General features: G+C 36.2%; 1 protein-coding gene across 1 annotated transcript; it reads right to left on the bottom strand.

Annotated features, from left to right (window-relative positions):
• Nucleotides 1–18,389: 18,389 nt before the first annotated feature.
• On the bottom strand, nucleotides 18,390–21,470 carry LOC128984346 (uncharacterized protein K02A2.6-like). Its single transcript, XM_054403655.1, has one exon. It carries the CDS (start codon nucleotides 21,468–21,470, stop codon nucleotides 18,390–18,392), a length of 3,081 nt encoding a protein of 1,026 aa, XP_054259630.1.
• Between the last annotated feature and the right edge of the window lie 1,128 nt (nucleotides 21,471–22,598).

The following is a 22,598-nucleotide window of genomic DNA, read 5'->3' as shown; positions in this document are numbered from 1 at the left end:
CGTGTTTTGTTTACAATTTGTTTCCCGTTATTACAGCCATTTAAAACCTCGTTTAACCAAATAATACGATCTAATCATAAACAATAACTTGTCCCCTAGTTATTTAACCAAACAGTAAAGCACAAATCAAGAAATTAACCCTAAAATAATGGAAACAAAGTTTCATCGACACTAGCGCCTTTGTGTCACGTACATGAACTAGATACGAAAAACGTGCTTCAAAATTTACAATGGGATGAGAAGTCTACTTGTGTTGGTTGTGAAACCGAGTATGTTTTATCTATGGTGAAACTGTCTCAGTGTATAATCCCACAGTACATTGACATTACTAACGCTACTAGGAGGTTACGAATTGTGGATATTTATAGGCATACACTGTTGATGCCATACTCCCTGGTGTGGATTCATGTCCGCACGAGTGAGTACTACGACTATATCCGCAGTACTATCCTGAAAATTAGACCGATTCGTATGTACCAAAGCAAAAATATGGTTCGGATTCCACTATAAACTGTCGGTCCCTCAGTTGCCATTAGCTGTATGGGCTATTAATTAACAGCTGTGTCTAAGGAATATGTCGGCCTTTTTTTAGAAAATATGGCACGTTTTTCTTATATGTTTAGTTTAACCAGAGAGTGACTCCAGTTAAAATATTAATTATCTCATTGATGTAGAGCTTTCCGAGCCAATACAGCTGTGTATCGGGGTTGCCGCATGGGCGAATTGAAGGTGGCATGTGGGATCTAGCGCGAAACCATGCTGTCGACAGCACTGAAGCTACCTGACCTTGAGCGCACGTCGCTGTTAAAAAGGTTATAAATAATAAATACTATAAATATGTAACTAAATTATTCCTCAATTTGGTAAAATATGAATACTGTAATATAACCACAACGGCTATGACTATCAATATAGTTAACTGTATACTCGTATGAGCTTTTTTCATTGCAAATTTCACTTTAATAATTTAGATAGACCTACTATGGACATTAACACAGCTTTATTTATTTATTCCAACGGGAAACCCATTAAAAGCGACCCCTTTAAAAGAGATTCTAATTTCCATCTTATTGTTTTGTTTTTAATGTCTGTTAACCTTAATTAATTTGAACTGGTGGAATATTGTTGCCATGCTATTTGCATATGGTCGTATGGTAGTCCTTTCAGTTTATTAGCTAGAGGCCAATATTTATACATTTGCCAACGGATTGACACCAAGTTTACAGATTGATTAGGCCTAAATACGGTTATCATAAAATTTGATGACACTATCAAAACTTTCAAATAATTATTTTTTTGTAATTTGCTTTGGCCAAAGCGTAGCAAATCCCCTAATTCAATTATGTATTCGTGTGTTATGTCCGTTGGTAACGCATTAATGTCCTTATTTCTCAGTGTTTCGTGGAAAAGACCAGAGCACCTTTGTTAATGAAATTTTCAACCCGAATAAAGTGTGCGGTAGTGAGGTAGAGGAGGTAGTATTTTAACTACTTTTAACCAGTGTGAAACGTAACTCAATTAAAACAGGCCTACCTCAGGGCTATGCCTCATAGATCTATAAAGCAAATCCTTTTATCATTAGATTTAAAATATGGACTAACACGATCGGGTGACATTTAATTGCGAAGCATTCGTTTTTGCTTGAAACTGTCAGATATATTGTATTTGCGAAGGTCTTGTATTTCTATACAGTAATAGTTTTGCCAGCATATCTGGAGAAATTCATAGGTACGGTACTAAGTTTTATAAACCAACTCCTGTTCTGAATTCTTATATTATAAGAAGGTTTCAACTTGCTCCAAGATTCCCGTACGTAGAACGGACACACAGCTAGTCGTAAAATAAATTAGTGCACGACGAGGCTGCATATAAAATAAGTCTGCTTTCGAGCAAATAAGATCTTACTAATATTATAAATCTCTGAAAGTTTGTGAGTTTGTGTGTATGTTTGTGTGTATGTTTGTGTGTGTGTGTGTTGCTCAATCACGCACACTACTGGACGGATTGGGCTGAAATTTGGCATGATGATAGCTCACATTCCCGATTAACATTAAAGCATATTCTTATCTCAAAAACCCTTTCGGGCTCCGCCCCAGTGGCTCTGTAGTTCCCCATATTAATCTTATGATTTTTCATATTTAAAAGTAATTAATGAATCTTAACAGCTGTTTCAATTAAACAAGTTGTTGGTTCTGTTCTATGATGTTCAATAGCATAAAAGTTACAAGGATTACCAACAGGGTGCAGCACTATTTTTTTTTTTATTTATGACAACAGCTAATTTCCAACCAAAAGGTGAGTGAGCGTAGCGAACGAACTTCAACCTGGAGGCGAGTTAGCGTAGCGAACGAGCTCCAACCTAAAGGTGAGTGAGCGTAGCGAACGAACTTCAACCAGGACGTGAATGAGCCATGCGAATACTTATGAAGTTAAACGGGGCGAAGCCCGCGGGTACAGCTAGTATATAAATAAACGGTATCAGCATTCTGACACATACTTTCTCCCATAAGTTTGTCAACAACCTTTATCATGTGTAAGCAGTGAGAGTAAATGTACGGAAATGGGATTTGTACAATTTTATTCAGAACTTAAAGGGCTACAACATACTAAATTTTTATCAAAATCGTTCGGGCCATTTTTGAGAAAATCCAATTTTTCTGTTATTTTATGGAAAAATGACAAAATTTACAATAACTTTTGAACCGTAATTTATACAGAAATGGGATTTGTACCATGTTGTTCAGAATATAAAGGAATATAACATACTACATTTTTATAAAAATCGTTCTGGCCATTTTTGGGAAAATCCCATTTTTCCGTTATTTTATGGGGTTTTATGGGAAAATCCCCATTAAAAAAAATTAAAAAAAAATAAAAAAAAACTGTCAAAATTGTAAGGACCATAACATACTATGTTAAATCAAAACCGGATTTTTATCTAAAATCCTATTTTTCGTTATTTTATGGGGTTTTTTTTATGGGAAAATAACATATTTCACCATAACTTTTGAACCGTAATTTTTACAGAAATGGGATTTGTACCATTTTATTCAGAATTTAAAGGGCTACAACATACTAAATTTTTATCAAAATCGTTTGGGCCATTTTTGAGAAAATCCTATTTTTCCGTTTTTTTTATGGGAAAATCCCCATTAAAAATAAAAATTTCGAAAAAACGAAAAAAATTCCTGGAGATACCATGGATTAGAACCTACATACCAAATTTAATCGAAATCGGACCACAGGTGTAGGTGTAGTCTCTAGCTCTGTACACATCCAGACACACCCAGACACACACACACACACACACACACACACACACACACACACACACACACACACAGACATCACTTCGAAAAACCACTTTTTTGGGTCCAGGGGACCCAAAACGAATATATCCACTCAAAACTTAAACTTGAATATTTTTACGAAAACAATACAGTACTTTCTCCATATACTATGGTATAGGGGGAGAAAGTAAATACCCCCGCCGCAGCAAACCTGCAGACTAAGCGAATTTCCATTTGACTGATTGGATTTACACTGAAATGTCTACTTAAAAATATAACATTTATTCCCGATTTAAATAGAATTAGTTTTAACAAGTACTTAGGTTTGCTGCATCAGGGAGGGTAAAACAGTTTGTTTTTTTTGTAAAATGTTAATAGTTACTAAGAAATAAAAACATTTTCCAAATTTGATCAAAATATGTTCATAAACAAGCAAACTACAACAGTTTACTTATTCTCCATAAGAATAACATGGGAATTTTAAATTTACAATTTTTTGGAATTTTCTCCATAACCATTAGGCGCAGAATAGCGCTTCAATATACTAAATTATTTGTTTTTTTTAAGCTCTACAAAATGGTTTGGAAAGAAATTGCTAAATTTTATGTTTTTGGGTCAAAAATGGGAAAATCTATTTTTACCCCATAAAACCCCCCGTAAACCCCCGTTCCCATGGTCCGATCACGCTCGATCGCGAACTCGTTCGAATAAACGTGGGTTTACACGTTTGTACCAAATTTCATCAAAATCGGATCATATTTGCTCGAGTTATTCTGCTAACGGACACATATATATATATATATATATATATTAATTAGAACGGATGGTGTTTTTGGCCTCTAGGGACCACAAAACGAAAAAAAATCGGTACCGCGTCCAGGTCTTACCATGAGTACTATGGTAATAGCTTATAGCGGTATAGCTTAGCCCTATTTAAGAAAAAAAAACCCCCTTTCCTTAGAGCCTTATTATGCGCGGCCACTCGAGTCGCGCGCGACCGCGACTGCCAGTCGCTTGGGGTAGCCACAGGTGTGGCTTGGGGTAGCCACAGGTGTGGCGAGGCCACGCGACTGACTGAATTTTTTACAGACATACATGTAGTTTCTCAGAGTGAATAAGTAAATAAGCTGAACTATTTATTTTACTTTTACTTAAGCGTCGTAAACGAAGACGAAACTAAAGTATTGGGAGTCAATCCGTTACTAAAAGTAAGACATCAGGGGCATTTTTCAGTGTTTATATGATGATTTCAGATATGACGACAAGATGTGTTTTGGTTGTTTCCGGGAGACGTTCTTTTCCGTAAGGCAACTTATCCGTATCGCATAAGAAAATGAATAATTTTATTTCAGCTAAGGAGAGGCAAGCACTTACCTTAAATTAAATATTATAATGGTTTTGACTTGATTTAATCATAATACTAATACAATATTATAGCAGTAAAACTCGGCGTTGCCCGGGTCAACATAGTATTCACAATAGTGGTAATAATTGAGTAATACAGACAGTATCTTGAACAAATGGTGTTGGCATCTCAAATGAAAGCCTTTATTTTGAGGGGTAGTCCCATTTTAAGTCTAAGACATGTAGAATAACTAAAAATGGAGTTACGTATCATTAATTGCAGATAAGTGTTAAAATAATAATTATTATTGTTGGTTCGTGATTCAGTAGCGTGCTTCACGTACTTCCGATGCTTGGTGGCAAATCTGTTCGTGAATACCTTTAATTTTAGACCAAAATTATAAAAATCGGAGCCCGCGACTGTGGCTTCGCGTAATAAACAGCATATGATAACATGGCCCGCTGGTGGTGCGACAGTCGCGTGGGCTCGCGACTAGTAGTGAGGGTGCGTGACTGGAGTGGCCAGTCGCGGCGACTGTCGCGTTCCTCGCCACCACAGTCGCGTCGCTTAATAAGCTCCATATGATAACATGGCCCGCTAAAAGTGGCCTTTTAGCAGTCGCGGTCGCGTGCCACTCGAGTGGCCGCGCATAATAAGGCTCTTATGGGAAATTCGCTAAAACAGGAATGTCTCTTCGTCGTCTCTCGTCTCGTGTCGTGTCTCGTCCTCCGGTCCGGTGTTCCGTTCCGGTCCTCGTCCCCTCTCGTCGCGTCCCTCGCGTGGATATGGATAGAGAGCGTGTAATTGTGATTTGCTTTAAAGCGTACTTTTGCATGGTTTTCACTGTATAATATTATCTGTTTTATTTTTTAAATCACCGGTAGGCCTACTTGACGATCGGAATGCATGTGTTCCCAAGTTTAAACTTAAACTTTAAGATTAAGACATTTAATTTGTTTTGTACTTAAATCTATTGTCTCGTCTCCATCCGTGCATAGGATTCCACGGCTTTACTCGTTTACTCTCTAAGTTATGTTACTCAATGGTTCTGGTCATTATAGGACTAATTAATTAGGCATATTCCTTATATGTAATCATATTGCCTAGCTTAGGCCTAATTCTACTAGGCACTGGTTTGGTCTAAAGTCTTATAGGCATAAGTTGCCATAGACTAGGCCCTAACTAGGCTAACACACATGAGTACTTAGTAGGCCTATGTAGTTTTGTTTATCCTAACAGTGTAGTTGACACTTTTTAAGCGGGTCCATTATTTTCAAATACGGTCCAACAGACCCAGAGTTTTGGTTGGTGTTTTAAAAGCTATAACTTAAGCTATTTAGACTTAAGTTTAATATTGTTTTGGTGAAAACTTCTTGCCGATCGGTTTCCTAGTAATTTAGCCTAGAGTTTACTTATAAGAGTTTGAGAGCTTTCACATTACACGATTCTGGCATGGCTTTTACTGCCACCGAACCAGATGGTTGTTGACATGCATGCTTTCAGTCTGACGGGTGCTTGCCAACCCAGATTGTCAATTGGACACTTGTTGGAGTCCCACACTATAGGCTAGCCACCTATAAGTGTAAATGATTTGAACCTGCCTCTCCCTGAAAAAAAGCCCAAGTACCTATCCTAACTTTTATATATTTTTATTTATATATAACTTATGCCTTATGTATAAGGTACATACAGTTCTTGATTTGCAGCAAAACAACGTTCTAGTAGGCCTACCTCTCTTTCGGAAAGATAAAAATATTGGCATAAATAGGTACAAATCACATTAACCCTCTGAGTGTCTATAGTTTAGGCCTTAATGTCCGCCTATTTTTGGTGCATTTGCAAGGTTTTATTAAAACGGATCTGAGAAGCTTAAAACAATGTTAATTCTACTGTTCTATATACCATTTTGTTTGGAAAATCATGGGCTTCAATATTATACATAAAACATAAGGAACATTTGTTTCAAAAAATTTTTTTAGGTAAACAAAATATTTTGGAAAATTAAAAAAAAAAAAATAATAAGTTCGCGCTCAATGAAATTGTATAAATTATAGGCCTATAAATATTTGAAAATAGCCACTTTGTTCTAAATTTTATGAGGATTACAAATATATAAGTTAATAATAAGTTATAAGGAAGTAGTTTTGCAAATAAATAAGTTATGGGCAAAAAACAGATTTCAGTACATAGCGTTTAGCTAAGAATTCATAGCCTAACCATAGCTAGGAATCTGGCTGATAATTTACATCAATATCACTACCTACTTCTTCAGGATCATCAACCAGCCCTTCAAAATCACTTAAATCTTCTTATAATGCACCACGTATATCACTACTTTTGATTTTTAACACTAAGTAAAACAATGATAAACGTAATAAAACACATCAGTCATCGGTCCGAGGTTAACAAAGCTGTTTACAAATACGCACGTCAGCTGTCTGCTACAATATTTTCGGAACTAAAATGAATAGCGCTTAGAGACAGACCTCCGGAGAAAGCTCTGAATCTAACAAAAAGAACGATACCTAACTCGATCCAGTTCAATCCGATTCAGTCAGTCATAGAGCCTTCGCCGTAAACGATGTTCGTGTGTCGAAAAATCGACGCTCGGAGGGTTAAATAGGTTACAGTTCTGGCACCTCATTTTTTGCAAATCGAGCACTGTACATATAAAGATACCTAAGTATTAGGTAGTGACTTTATTGGAACCAAACCAGTGTTAACTTACGGTATGAGTTTCAACTTTGAGTGTACTGGTAAACTTACCTAACTTAATCAAAATTAGGCCTAACTTAATGACCTTAGGGTTTTCAGTGTCAAATAACGTAGTAGGCCTAAATATTTATGGAACAGTGTTTTATTAATTTGTTTAACTCATGTGTTTTAACAATAACATAAGTTAATAATAATGTCAGTCACTTATTTGTTCGACTGAAAATCGCTCGTAGTTAGTTATGGTCAGATACCGTGTAATGTGAAAGAAGCTTACGACGTAAAATCATACCATTTAATAAGGCATTTAAATCTTATATTCAGAACAGCAGTTGGTTTAAGCATATTTAGTGTGCATTTTTCCAGATAGGCCTATGCAGGCAAAACTATTATAGGAATAGCCTACACATAAACATTCACAAATAATATCTGACAGTTTCAAACCAAAACAAATGCTGGATACAAATCGTTTAGTCTATATTTTCTATCCAATGATTGAACTAAAAACAGCTTTATAGATCTATGAGACCTTAAGGTAGGCCTATAATTAATTGAAAGCTACTTTCCACACTGGTTAAAAGTAGTTAAAATACTACCTCAACCTCACCATTGGACACTTAATTCCGGTTGACATTTTTCATTAACAAAGGTGGTCTTGTCTTTTCCGTGAAACACTGAAAAATAAGGACAGTGATTCATTACCAACAGATACACACAAAAATACCGTACTGAATTGGATTAGGACACTTGTTACACTCTAACTAAAGCAAAGTATATGTAAAATTTGTATTAGAAATCTATGTTAGTGTCATAAAATTTTATAATATCGTATTTACTTATTGTGCAGTAATAATGCCGACTGTAATAACAATATGCTTAGCCCGAAGATTACCCGAATTGGTGTCAAAATTACTGCATAATATATGAAATTAAGTACTAAAGACAATTTAGATCGGTAATTTACAATAAACAGGCCACGAACTGTTGATCCGTGAACAACGTAAAGCGTAAACATGATGTTTTCTAAATAAATGTTTCACTCAAATGTGTTAAACATGTTCATAGTATATATTAACATTTTGGAATCCAGGCAGAAAACCCAAAGCTTATACAGTAATACATCAATTAAATTTATTATAACTGTAAGGAATAAGGTGCAATGCCAACGGTAACTAAGTTGTAAATAGTGTTGTGTTGGTACCTAAAGATAATTCTTGCTACCACCTGTTCCAAGGAAAAGTACCAGAACCAAAAACCAACATTTCGTCATTGAAGAAACAATACCGCCTATCTGACATTTCATAAAGTTTACAGGGCAAACTAAAAACTGATTATTTAGTAACGCTATATTTTTACTTTCATTTGATATATAAAAGGTTTATAATGTACTAAAACATTGTTAATAACATTATTATTGTTTGAAAATTATTTTACTTCAGATAGGCGGTATTAATCTCTTAAAATGTCATTGACGTAGATAGGTGGTATAGATTTTTGCAGATAAGCGATTTTGTATTTTAACCAAATGAACACTGCTGTAGATAGGCGGTATAGCAAGAACAATAATTATTGTCTAAAAAGGAAACAAAAATTATTTTATTAAACGTAAAAGTATAAATAATTGTAAAATAAAACGTGTAAGGTATAAAGTATACAAAAATGTGCTTTCATTATGATTGGTGAAAGGAAAAAACTGGTGAAATGTTCTCGTTATTTTACACCACTTATCGAATGTCTAACCTATTTTTATTGAAATTAAATACTAATCAGTCTTTTCATTTAGTCTTAGATTGTCTTAACTAGATTTTCATTAAAATAAATATTAATCAGATTGTCTAAACTAGACTATGTCGTTCAAAATTTTGCTTACTGTTAAGGCGTAACACTTTCACAACAAAATCAACAATAACTCAACTCTGTGTACCGATAAAATTTTGAGTTATTTAGATGAGATCACACATTCTTTTCTAAATCAGTCTTTAAAAGGATCTTTAAAGATTGTCGTAAAAATCGTGACAGTCGGATGGAGTCACAAATTTCAACTCTTGAAGATCTTGCCATTTTTTCTTTGTGATGGATCGTTTCGCTTGGTAGGTAGAGTGTAGGAAACTGAAAATCAAACTTGACAGAATTATTGGGCCTTCGAGGTAGATCCTCATAACTTGAACTAAAATCAGTCTTCGTATGTATTGTGCCGTTTGGGTTGTACCGTATGGCTTTCAAATCATATACAGTAAGATCACCTACTTTATGGCCTGGCCTAATGGAATCATATAGGCTACCATAGCCTTTGAAAAGTCTTTAAAAAATGAATGTGCCAAGTAGGCCTACAAAGACTTGTACGGGAAAGGTACAGTAGAACCTTCATAACAAGACTCTCATGGGAATTGTAAAATAAGACTTGTTATCAAGGTTGACTTCTTATCGAGGTTTGTAATAACATGTGATTAGGGCTAAAATAATTTTAAGGGGATTTGAAAATGACACTTGTTATCAAGGGCGACTTGTTATCGAGGGTCTTCTTATCAAGGTTCCACTGTACTTTCCTTGCACTTCTTGTGATAGTGCAATACTGGCTTGGCAAGTGTATCTCCGTAGATTGAAGTTGAGTCTCGATATTGCTGTGGATGGAGTCACATTCCATTTGCGAGTGTCCTTTTGTTAAAAACTTTTGTTCTATTGTTACATTTTGTTCATTGGCAAGGTGAAGTAGAGCATTTGAAAACACTGCATTGCGGTTTTGGTATTTGCAGCCATCAGACCATAGTATTACTGGGATTTCTGAAGGACTTCTCTCAGTTTGTGGATAACAAGACGCAAACACTGAAGCCTCTAGGTCTGCAGCGGTTTCATCAAACCAGTAGCACATGACTTCTTTAGTGTTCAAGTTATACATAGTAAAGTTATGTACATTTAACTTAGTCTTATAATATAGCGCACTTGCGTTTAGATAGGGGCATAGCTTGACAGATTCTAAATCTGATGTGAATACATGACACATGTCCTCTTTTGCATGTTCTTTGTCAGTCTGTTTTTCAGTGTGTGCCAAGTCCTTCAACATAATGTGTTCTTCATAATTTTCCTTCGATAGGTTATCAACCTCGAAACTGCAACATAGGTCACATTTATCAGGTTGATACAGTGATAACTGCAGTTTATCAAAACATTTTGTTAAATGTATGTCTACTGACATATTGTCTTGGTTTTCCATCTTCGTCCTTTTCATTTTCTGTGCATTTTTTTTTGTAGAATTTATAAAGCTGATGCTGACTCTTGAACATCTGCTCAAGGTACAGACGACTAGATGATTTCCTGCAGTAATGACTTGGTAATTTTGGCAGAGAAATCAAAAAATTTTCAGCGAATTCTAAAGCCTTTGGATTTTTTGACAGTGATTTCGTAGAGGGCCTTGATTTAGTTTCTTGAGGTACCATTCCAGTAGATGTAGTGTCTTCTAAACAAATATCCTTGCTAACCGATTCCCCACGGACCCAATATCTCACTGTCCATTTTTTTTATACCGAGTGTTTCCAAAAACATTTTTTGGCAAACCTGTTTTTTTTCGTCATTAACCATTAAATGGCATTTCAACGTGGTTCTCCTTTTAGAAATATCATCGTCTTCCTGCACAGTGGTCCGCCTCTTAACTGGACATTTGTTAACCATATTTATTATATAAACTTTCCTCTGGTCCCAATTCATCTTGCCCCAGTAATTCACGAAAATCTTGTTTCTATTTTCTTCACTAATTGTGTGACAAAATCGTACTTTTGACTTCATGCAAATATTCGAATTACAAGATGGTCCCATTTTTCTGCTATCTCTTGGGGTGTCATGAAACACCCTTCCGTCATGCGATTTACTGTACCCCAGATATTCCTTACCAAACATTCTAAGTTCTTTATTTTTGTTTTTTTTCCAATTTTGCTGATTGTTCTTTTTCCTTTTACGACGCGGCATCTGAACAGTTTCTTTGTGCAAGTCTATCTGGATATTATCTTCATCTTCACTGTGGTCAGGTCTTTCTGAAGCATCGTTGGTAGCCGAGTCGTTATTGTTCACGATTTCTTCTTCATAAATATTAAAATCTGCCTGTATATTACCTTCATTGTGGTCAGGTCTTTCTGAAGAATTGTTGATAGCCGGGTCATTGTTGACGATCTCTTCTTCATAAATTTGAAAATCTGCCTGTATATTACATTCATTGTGGTCAGGTCTTTCTGAAGCATTGTTGATATGCCTGGTGTTATCATGAAGTCTTCCATATTATTTTCAAAAACAAAATCCAATTTCATTATATCTATAAGCTCGTCAGGTATTTCCATGCTTTCATCAAGGAGTAAAGGGCTCCCACCTAAAAAAAAAAAAAAACAACTGTATTCACCTGTATTTGAGGCACATTGCATTTTTACCCTCTTTAATACATTATTAAAAATTAGTGACACTTAAATGATGGTTTAAAACAACATTAATCACTATTTAAATACTCCCACTTAGGCTGATTAAAACATTAAACCTGTTCAGTTTTTTATCTAAGTTAACTAATCATTTAAATGTGACTAATAGTTTTTTGCAAATAAAAGTTAATTATTGTCGTGTTTGAATGTAAATATAAACGTCTTTGATTTTTAAACTGTGAAAGTTGGGAAGATGAGTATTTATTGAAAGGTTATTGAGTAAATAATAATTATAACTAAATAAATATTCTCGTGAAAAAATGGGTTCTTACATGCAAGATAATCATGATCATGTTGAATTGATGCTGCATTTAATTGACACAAATCAGATGAATCAGTGTTTTCTTCTTTATTGCTGGTTTTCTCCTTATCAGACTCGTCTATCTTCTTGCGTTTTGACAACCCTCGTTTTTCTGAGAATGTTACATCGTTGTTTGAGCTTCGTTTGATTGCTTGAAATATTTCGATTTCTGAAAAGGTTTTTCCCTCCGCATCTGATTCTGAAGAGTCTGACTCCATTTTTATGGCCTAAAAATCAGAGTAAATAGTATTAACCCTCCGAATGTTAAGCGTCGTAAAAGCGACTCATAACACACCTGCAGTAGTGTTATGCGTTGCTTTTGCGACTCACAAACACTGTTTACAGCAACGGCTCTGGAACTGACTGAATCGGATTGAACTGGATTGAGTTAAGAATAGTTTTTTCAGCAGATTCAGAGCTTTCTCCTGATGTCTGTTTCTAGACGCTTTTCATTTTAGCTCCGAAAATATTGTAGCAGACAGCTGACGTGCGTATTTGTAAACAGCTTGGTTAACCTCGCACCGATGACTGATGTGTTTTATTACGTTTATCATTGTTTTAGTGTTAAAAATCAAAAGTAGTGATATACGTGGTGCATCATAAGAAGATGTAAGTGATTTTGAAGGGCTGGTTGATGATCCTGAAGAAGTAGGTAGTGATATTGATGTAAATTATCAGCCAGATTCCTAGCTATGGTTAGGCTATGCTTTCTTAGCTAAACGCTATGTACCGAAATCTGTTTTTTTGCCCATAACTTATTTATTTGCAAACCTACTTCCTTATATTGTTATATTTTTGGAATCCTCATAAAATTCTGAATAAAGTGACCAACGATACCAAAAACTCAATTTCGTAAAATTTGTCAGATAGGCGGTATTGTTTCTTTAACGACGATTTACAGTTAAGAACGATAGTACCTACTTCCGACTAATTAAATATGTTAATCAAGTCACAAGGTATCCCTCCCTTCCTTGGTTTTGGACTTTCACTCAAATCGTTATCGTAAATAAATCAATTTCCCATTATTGCATTATTTGCAAACAACTTTTAATGTAAAACATATCGGCGACAATTTAAAGAAACAAGCTTTATCCAAACAACGGTTTGTTATTTAATGGATGATGGATTCTCTAAACAATGATTGGTATATCACATTTGGAGGACATGTGACAAAATCGCATAAAATTGAAGTTTTGGACGTTTGTAATCTTATTTCTATAGTAGGTCGGTCATGTAGTCTAGGGAAAAGTACCAGTATAAAGAATTGTCGTCTAAATGTGGATATGGATAATTAGGTAGGCCTACGTACCCTATTGCTATGGGCCTATTGGCAATACGGTCCAGCGATTGCAGCACAGTAGCAGTGAGTAGAAACCGAAAGTGATACAATGGAAAAGCGAGTTTAGCAGCATTCGAAAACCTTTATTATGATCACAACAAAATCAAAAAAAATCTCCTGATATCGCAGCAACACCCATGATCTCCCACTGCATTTGAGATCATTACTTTGCACAATAACCGTCATTGAAGTGCCGTCAATGAGTGGAATCCTTGTTTGTAAGCTATTGAAGACGATTATTTAAAAAGTGTAAGTTTCCCAGCCCTATAGAATACGGATCACTGTTATCAAAACACCCAATCTCCAGGCCCGGTTTTATAAACGGGCAGACTGGGCGTATGGTGGTTTGGGGGCGCCCGCTGAGTGCCCCTAAACCACCGCCTGCCAGCACTAGGAAAAAAGGGGGGCGCTGCTCTTGGGTTTGCCCAGGGCTCCACTGACCCCTGCCAATCTCCGGTTCCCGACCTGAATGATGCCTAGTTATTTAATTTCATTTACTATAACACATAATTGAACAATTAATTAAATCTTTTATGTAAGGTACAATGTTTGGATTTGCTTATAAAATGTGATCGGAAATGGTTGCTGTATTTGTGAACAACATTATTTAATGTAAACATATCAGTGACAGCTAGAATTAATAATAATCTTTATTTAAACATCTGTTTGTTATTTTATAGATGACGTATGTGGTAAACATTGGGAAAAAACTTGACAAAAATCGCACAAAATTGGGTTTTTGAAGGTTTACTATTTGATTTGAATCTTGATCGGTACTCTAGTTTTCTCGGAGTAGGCAGCGTAAATTGGCATTACAGACAGACGGACAGAAATTGAGAAAAGACTCGTTTAGGCTTTCTTAGGCTATGAAACATGGAAATAACCAAAAACTTCATGTTTCTACGCAATGTACAGAAAAAACTGTATATTTATTTACAGAGATAGATTGTTTGAAGTTTAAAAATCTTTACCTTCAGGCCAGTGACATAATGTGTTTGTTTATGATCCATACTATTTCTGCTTTAATATTGGTATATATTACCCTAGATTGGTTTGGATTGTAATATTTTAGCTACAGCTGGGATAAATCAAAACATGTCTACCTAAAAGGAAATCAATTTTAATGGTTGTAAAAAAGATGCTATACCAGCGATAACTAAGATTTAAAGTAGTGTGTTGTATTGTAAAAGTGACCCCGCTAACACTGGTTTTTGGGAAAAGTACCAGTACCGAGAATCATCGTTAAAATGTGGTCCTATGCACCAATAGGAGATGGCTCATAGGCCTATTGGTGGTATGGTCTAATGATGGCAGCGCAATAGCAGTGAGTCGAAGCCGAAAGTGACATATTGGATAAGAGAGTTAACAGAAAAACACTGTAACGATCACAACAAAATCGTTAAGGTCTTCTGAGATCGCAGTAACCCACTGCCGTTGTTTGTGATTATTTACTTGATACAACAACCATCGAAATGCCGTTAATGAGTGGAACTTGATATACGCTATTGGTGACGATTTAAAAATGTAAGTTTTCCAGTCTTTTACAATACTGATTTACGGTATTTTTACCGGTTATCTAAACTCAAGTAGAATTTTATAGACATAGAATCTCCAGGTTCCTGACCTGCATGATGATTATTTTAATTTACAGTCACATATTATTGTACCTGTAATCAATTAAAGCTGCTATTTATGTCTAAAGGTCTCTTAAGGTATATAATTGGTAAAAATGAATGGTTTTTTATTTTCTCGCAAAATGTGATTGGAAATGTTGCAGTATTTGTAAACAATATTTAATGTAAACATATCAGTGACGGCTAGTAGTGAGAATCTTAATCCAAACAGCTGTTGTTGAGCGGAGCGAGCGAAGCTCTTATACGTAGACTCTTGTGCATTTCGTAATATCAAACTCCTCCTAGACGGCTGAAGCAATCGTTTTCAAACTTTGCATGGTGATTTAGATGATATCGGTGAGTGCCAACATCTACAGTATATGGTGTTAAAAAAATCTCTCAGAAATCCGCTCCACGGGGTCTCAAAGTTTCAATGTAATCCTTTATAAAAGCAGTATTTGACACATAAACAAAGGCATTAGATCAGCTGTTGGCTTTTGAATGCAGTAGATCAAGAATAACCTGATAGCATTATTCCACAGATACTAGAACAGAAACTGTATGGATCATAAATCTATATATTTAATACGCGACATGAAACTTTGTGAACAATAAGGCTTTTTAAATGCGCTACATTAAAAAAAAAAAAAAAACAAAAAAAACAAAGAGGACGAGACGAAGGATTTTCATTCTGCTGCTATAAAGGAAAAGTGAATCTACCACCATACCAAGAAAGCTATTATATCCAGATCCTACTTAATGGAGCAAACTCCATTAAGAGTCCATCTGGAGTTAATGGTACAACTCTGCGCTCGCAATGGTCAGCACTCGAGCTAAAAATGAAGAACATAATGGTGGAGGGCCTTTCATGTATAAGGTGTACGACACAGTTTAGCACTCAATTGGCACCTTTAAACCGTCAGAAGGGGAGGATCCCACATATGCCCAAATTTATATGACGTCGAAACCGCTGTTCAAGAAAGAATGCTAAATAAAGCTAATGGCTCTTGCAGCACTGAAATTATACACATTTTGACTCAACATTTAGTTGATATTAATCCATATGCGCAAGTTTTCAGCATGATGAACTCCGTCCTGCAAAATATTCCTACGTGCGTATAGACAACGATCAAGCTCAAGACCAACATCGATACAACGACGCAACTTCTAACGTTGTTGCTATAATATCCTAATTTATTATTCGTGCGAATTCGCACGGGTTCAACTAGTATAATCAAATGACGACACTAGCTTGAATCTTGTACCAATAGCCTTATCATCTTGTTTGGACGTTTATTGACAGTTCTATTTTGAATAACAAAACAAACAAGTTTGCTTTCGGTCCATCCTACTAAATTAATTAGTTGAAGTTGTGCTTGAAATGTTCTAGGCTTACGGAAAACGCTTAGGCTCTTTTAAATATTTTTAGTAGATATTTTAGGGATGAATTGGTTTGTAAATTAGTATATATGAATCTTGTGGGTTTTTCAAAAATAACAGAACCACGTTAATGCAAACCAAGTTGACGTGTTTACATGGTAATTCATACAGCTTTTAGCGAATTTCCCATATAGGGAATAAGCTATTACTGTAGTACTCATGGTAAGACCTGGACCCGGGACCGATTTACTTTTTTGTTTTGAGGTCCCTAGAGCCCAAAACCACAATCTGTTTGAATTAATTTATATATTATATAATATAATAAGAAAAGTCTTTCCTAAAATTTGACTTTGCAGAAGTCACAAATGTAGTCTTTGGCTGAATCCCAACCCGTACATTCAGAATGGCTCCCAAGACGAGCACATTACACATCTGTACCTACATAGCTCATTGTCTTGTCCTATATCCCCACACACAGAACGTATGTCCAATGCTGTTTTGTCGACAATGTTCCAATGTTGTTTTGTCAACAATGTTGGGGTCTACGATCAATGCTGTCCTCATCTTGATCTTGGCAGAGAGGTGCTTCTTCCATGTCTGACTCATCCAATGTGTCCTTCGCCTTCTTCTTTCGGTTTTTAGGCTTCATTCTGTTGTCGTCTGAACCTTTTTCAGTTTTCACTTCCTCCAAGTTCAACATTCTGGCAGCCTTCTTAAGTTCTCTGGTCTTTTTCTTTGTCAAGTTATTCCGTATTTTTTTCGCAACTACTTCCAACTTTATTTTCATTGGTGTTGAAGTAAATGATTAAAGAATTCAGATATATGGATAAAATTAGATTAAACTGTAGATGTAGATAGATAAATAAAGAGAGAAAAACTAGATATGTTTCTTTGTGGACTGTATTTCTTCAACTGAACAAAAGTTAACAAGATATAGCATAGTTATTACGAGAACAGCTGTTAGAAACAGTAAATTAGCAAAATAACTTTAAACATAAGCAATTCTGAGTCCTGCTTTTCTCTTGGAACTACCTTCCTGACATTTGGAAGTCTGGGTTTTTTTTGGGAATCGGAGCAAATTCTAAAAACAAATTTGGCGACGTTGACTGCTAAGAGGAGTAAAAAATAGGTCCTCTTGACGTTGACGGCTTAGAGGGATCAAAAATAGGTCCATTTATAGTTGACGGTTTAGAGGGGTCAAAAAGGGGTCCACTTTGTTTGGACTGGTCTTGTCTAGATACGGAAATTATGGCTTCGACATTCCCTAGTTATCAAAATTATCTTTCTTTCAACACAAAAATCATGAAAATCCGTCCAGTGGTTGATTCAGAATCGTGAAATAAAAAAATTCCTGTCACGTTTTAATATATACGAGCTGTTGACCCGTCCTACGTACGGGAATCGAGTAGTCCTTTAAAACCGTCTCCCTGTCTGATAGCTTAGGGAACGTTACCCAAAACGGACAAGATCTAAAAAAATGTCAAGCGTGAAATTTTGATTTTAGTTTCATTTTGAAACATCTTGTGAAGATTTGACACCGTGTCCTGCAGCACTCGTCTCTGCTTCTTTACTGCCCCCTTTCTGATGACATCTTTTTTGCCGGGACACATAAGACTGACCCTGTCGTCTTCAAAAAAATCTAAATATGGTCTCAGAAAACTGCTGCCTTGGAGACTTCTTTTCTTTTCTTTCATAAGCATAAGACATGGAGTTATTGTTTGTTTCCCTCTTCCGGGAGTACGGCACCAGACTCTTGAAGTACTTTTGTACTTTTTCAGTAAATCGTTTTATTAAATACAATTATTAACTAGAACTGTATGAAACTCAATTTAATCATTTCATAATGTTAGCATTGAACTAGGGGAACAACAACATTAAATTAAACAAACATAATAATACTTAATTCTGAACATCTGTGTATCTTAATAACATATGTAACAGTGGTCCCCCCCTTAAAGTTTTGTGCGTAGCATCTGGTCCACGTGTCGTCTCCAAGTTTGACCATCATCCATTTTAACGTAATAATGAAGATTACCATCTTTAATTTCAACTGTTCCCAAGGCCCACTTGTCTCTTCCTGAATAATTTCTTACTTGTACGCGGTCCCCAGGATTGAATCTTCGCATTATACCTTTTGGACTGGTAGGTTCATGTTTTCCTCGAGGCTTTAGTAGACTTAGATAAGTGCGAATCTTTCTATTAAACATGAGGAAATATGAAGAGGTTCCCGTTGAATTAGGAGCTTGGCGGATCTGCATTAGAAATCTATGTATTTTTTCATCGATGGTCCCAGGTTCCTTTTCCATACATTTAAGTGATTTCTTTACAGTTTGAACAAAACGTTCAGCCTGCCCATTAGATGAAGGGTGATATGGTGCAGTTGTTTTATGTGTAATGCCACACTGTTCAAGGAAGCTAGTAAACTCTAAGGAAGTAAACTGTCGTCCATTGTCTGACACAAGATCTGGTAATCCAAAAGTAGAAAACATTTTTCGCAACTCCTTTACTGTCCAAGTAGCTGTAGTACATTTCGTAGGCAATACTTCTATCCATTTGGTAAATGCGTCAATGACTAACAGGAAGTAAAGTCCATTTGTAGGGCCAGCAAAATCAATGTGAATCCTTTCCCAAGGTCTAGTAGCTGGTATCCAAGGATGGTTCACTTCTTTGTGTGGTGCATTTTGTTTTTCTCGACACGCTCTGCATGATGCAATCATCTCCTCGATATCTTTGTCTTGTCCTTTCCAATAACAAAAACTTCTGGCTAATGCTTTCGTTTTCAATACACCCATGTGTCCAAAGTGTAATTCATTCAAAACGATTTTAGTAAGAGACTTCGGAATCACAACCCTCCATCCCTTGAGGATACAACCTTCATGAAGACTCAGTTCACCATCGTGAAATCCAAGTTTTTCAACAGACTGGCCATTTTGTAAAGCGTGTACTATCTTATTCATTTCCGTGTCATGGGAAGTTTCTTTTGCTGCCAACTTATGATCCAAACTCATTTGATTGATCTGACTTGTTAGGAAAACATCAATTTGGTCAATGCAGGTACTATTTTGTGTCTCAGTAGGAAATCTAGAGAGAAAATCAGCGTTTCTATGTTCATTTGATCTTCTGAACTCAATGCTGTAATCAAAGCCTGATAAATAATGAGAATAATTGAACAAGCGAGTTGCAGACATGGATGGAAGATTTTTTTCTAGGTTGAAGATTGTGACTAGTGGTTTGTGGTCGGTTACGAGGGTGAATTTGCGACCGTAACAATAAGTAAAGAACTTTTTAAGGCCCCAAATAATGCCAGTTGCTTCCTTGTCTATCTGACTATATTTTTCTTCAGGCTTCGTCAACGTTCGAGAGGCAAAAGCAATTGGTTTCTCAGTCCCATCAGGAAAACGGTGTGATATAACAGCGCCTAACCCAACAGGAGATGCGTCTGTCGCTAATACTAGCGGTAATTCTGGACTGTAGTGGCAAAGAACAGTATCACTGGAGATAACTTTCTTGATTTGTTGAAAACTCTGTTCACATTGTTCATTCCAAACGTATTTGTTCCCTTTCTGTAAAAGTTTATGTAATGGTTTCAGTAGAGTTGCTAGGTCTTTTATGAATCGGTTGTAATAGTTTACCAAACCTAAAAATATCCGGAGTTCGCTTACATTCTCAGGTTTTCTTGCCTTTGCTATGGCAGCCACTTTGTCCATACATTTATGTATACCCTTTTCATCAATGACGTGGCCCAAATAATGTATTCTTCTCTGGAGAAACTTGCATTTGTCACGATTGAGTCTTAAACCTTTTTCTCTTAGTTTTCCTAAGACACTTTCCAAACGTAGAAGTAGTTCCTCTTCTGAATTTCCCTGAATGACTATATCGTCAAAGAAGCACTGTATTCCCTCTAGGCCTGCCAATGTCTTGTCCATTGTTTTCTGCCAAATGCCAGGAGCAACTTTAATACCAAACATTAATCTATGTACCCTGTACTGTCCCTTATGTGTGCTTAAGGTTTGAATATTTGCACTATCACTGTCCATTTCCAAATGAAGGTAAGCGTTTCTTAAATCTAGTGTACAAAATAATTTTCCACCATTCATGTTGACAAATATGTCTTCAATTTTGGGAATAGGGTGATGTTCATCTTGGATCTGCTTGTTTACTGTCACTTTGTAATCCGCGCATATTCTCACATCTCCGTTAGGCTTGACTACTGGAACGATTGGTGTTCCCCACTCAGATTCTTGAGTTTTCGAAATTATTCCTGCCTCTTCCAAGCGGTCAAGTTCTTGTTCGACTTTCAGTTTTATTGCGTACGGCACAGGCCTAGCCTTCATAAATACTGGACGAGCCTCATCGACAAGTTGTAAGTGTCCAAGTTGATCTGGAATCTTACCGATACCTGGCTCAAACACATCCTTGAACTTCTCTAAAAGGTTGTCGAGACCACCTACTTTTGGGTAATGTTGTACTGCCTTTAGTTCAGCCCAGTCTAACTGTACTTCTCGCAACCAATCGCGACCAAATATTGCATCAAGGTTGTCATCCACGATGTAAAGTTTGCCTGTAAATTCCTGATCTTTGTATGTGCAATGCACAAAAACAACTCTTTTTGGTTTGAAAACTTCTCGAGTGTATGTTCGTAGCTGCACTTGTGTATGAAAAATTTTCCTATTAATCTCAAGTTTCTTGAATGTAGAGTAAGACAGAGTACTTATAGCAGAACCTGTATCCAGTTCCATTTGAACTGGTTTACCTTCAACTGATAAATCAAGCATAATTTTATCTCCATTTCTTCTATCTATTTTGAAAATCTCGTGTTGTTCATCTTGACAGTCTTCTTCTTCGGCTTGGTGAATTTTCGTTCTTGTAGATCCTAAACATACTCTGGCTAAGTGCCCCTGTTTCTTGCATTTGTTACATATCTTTGAAGCAAACTCGCAGTTATTTGCCCTATGGTTTTGAGAACCACATCTGTAACATTTTCCTTTAAGGCTCTCAAAAAGAGGTGAAGGCCTTTTCTGGTTTGACGTCATGAGCGATTTAGTTGATACATTTTTGTATTTAACTTTTGCGTAACAAGCTCCACTTGACTGTCGTTTGAGGTAGAGTACAAAAAAGTCTTAATTTTGTTTTTGGTCAGTGGTATGACACCATGCAATTTTTGTGTTCCATCAATGGTGCGGCTTTTGTCAAATCTGTTTTTTAGTTTGATTTCTTGTTTGATGTGATCTTCTGTTGTGAGATATGTAAAATGTATTCCATGGATGTTATCTTTTGCAAAATTATAAAATTCTACCGGATTAAGAATTTGCTCAGAGAGAGGTCTTTGTAGGCTGGCTTTTGCTGTCAATCTTTTCACCGTACCACCTATACCATCACTGGTTCCTTTTCCATGGGAAGTGGCAGAAAAATGCCATTCTGCACTAACCCCAAAGTCCTCCTCATGATGGCATAAATTGATAAAGTTTTTTCTATTTTTGTATTGTGCTGCTGAGCCATCAGAAAAGTAGTAAATTTTGGAAGGTTTCTCTCTGAATGTTCTTGTCAAAAATTCAATCAAATAGGATTGGAAAAGGTGGACTGCGACTGTGTTGTGGGTTAAATGCTCAGATATAATCACATAGCTGATGTGCTGGACTTTCTCATCTTCTTTATAGTACGCTACAAAGGGGTGAACAGTCGCTTGAGAGTTTGTCCAGTGGTAGCCCTGGACCTCATCTTGGATAACGAACGTATAGTTTTCTGAGAAGTCGCAAACCACGAGGAACTCGCCTTCTTTAAGTTCACTTTTTTTTGATCTCTGAAAATTTGCTTGCTGTGATGCTATGAATGAGTGTCGTTTTAGGGAGTCCAACTTTTCAAACAAGGAGTCAAGAAATTCTTCTGTCGATTGTACTAAAGTCTCTAGAGATGTGCGATCGACTGTAACCCACTTTTTATACGTTACTTGGTCAATGTTATTAGAATCCAGAACGTTTTCAAAATGATCTCTCAATGTTTTTTGTCCAGGGCAATGTTCACATTCATTAAAATAGCACTGAGGTAAAGGTGGATTGCACATAACTTGGGCAATGCAATGCTTATAGGTCACATCTTCTGAAGATAGTTTGGAAATCCTACAGCCATCTAACATCAATTTAAAGTTTTGGTGGGTAGTGCAG

The sequence above is a fragment of the Macrosteles quadrilineatus genome, unplaced genomic scaffold (assembly GCF_028750875.1).
Source record: "Macrosteles quadrilineatus isolate MER2022 unplaced genomic scaffold, UCM_ALF_1.0 Scaffold_2__2_contigs__length_208266976, whole genome shotgun sequence".
Taxonomy (NCBI): Eukaryota; Metazoa; Arthropoda; class Insecta; order Hemiptera; family Cicadellidae; genus Macrosteles; species Macrosteles quadrilineatus.
Note: the sequence above shows the minus strand (reverse complement) of the source record. Positions and strands in the feature narration are given on the sequence as shown.

What these genes read in the sequence shown, in the direction of transcription:
- LOC128984346 (XM_054403655.1), bottom strand. Translation starts at nt 21,470, where the DNA reads ATGACGTCAAACCAGAAAAGGCCTTCACCTCTTTTTGAGAGCCTTAAA.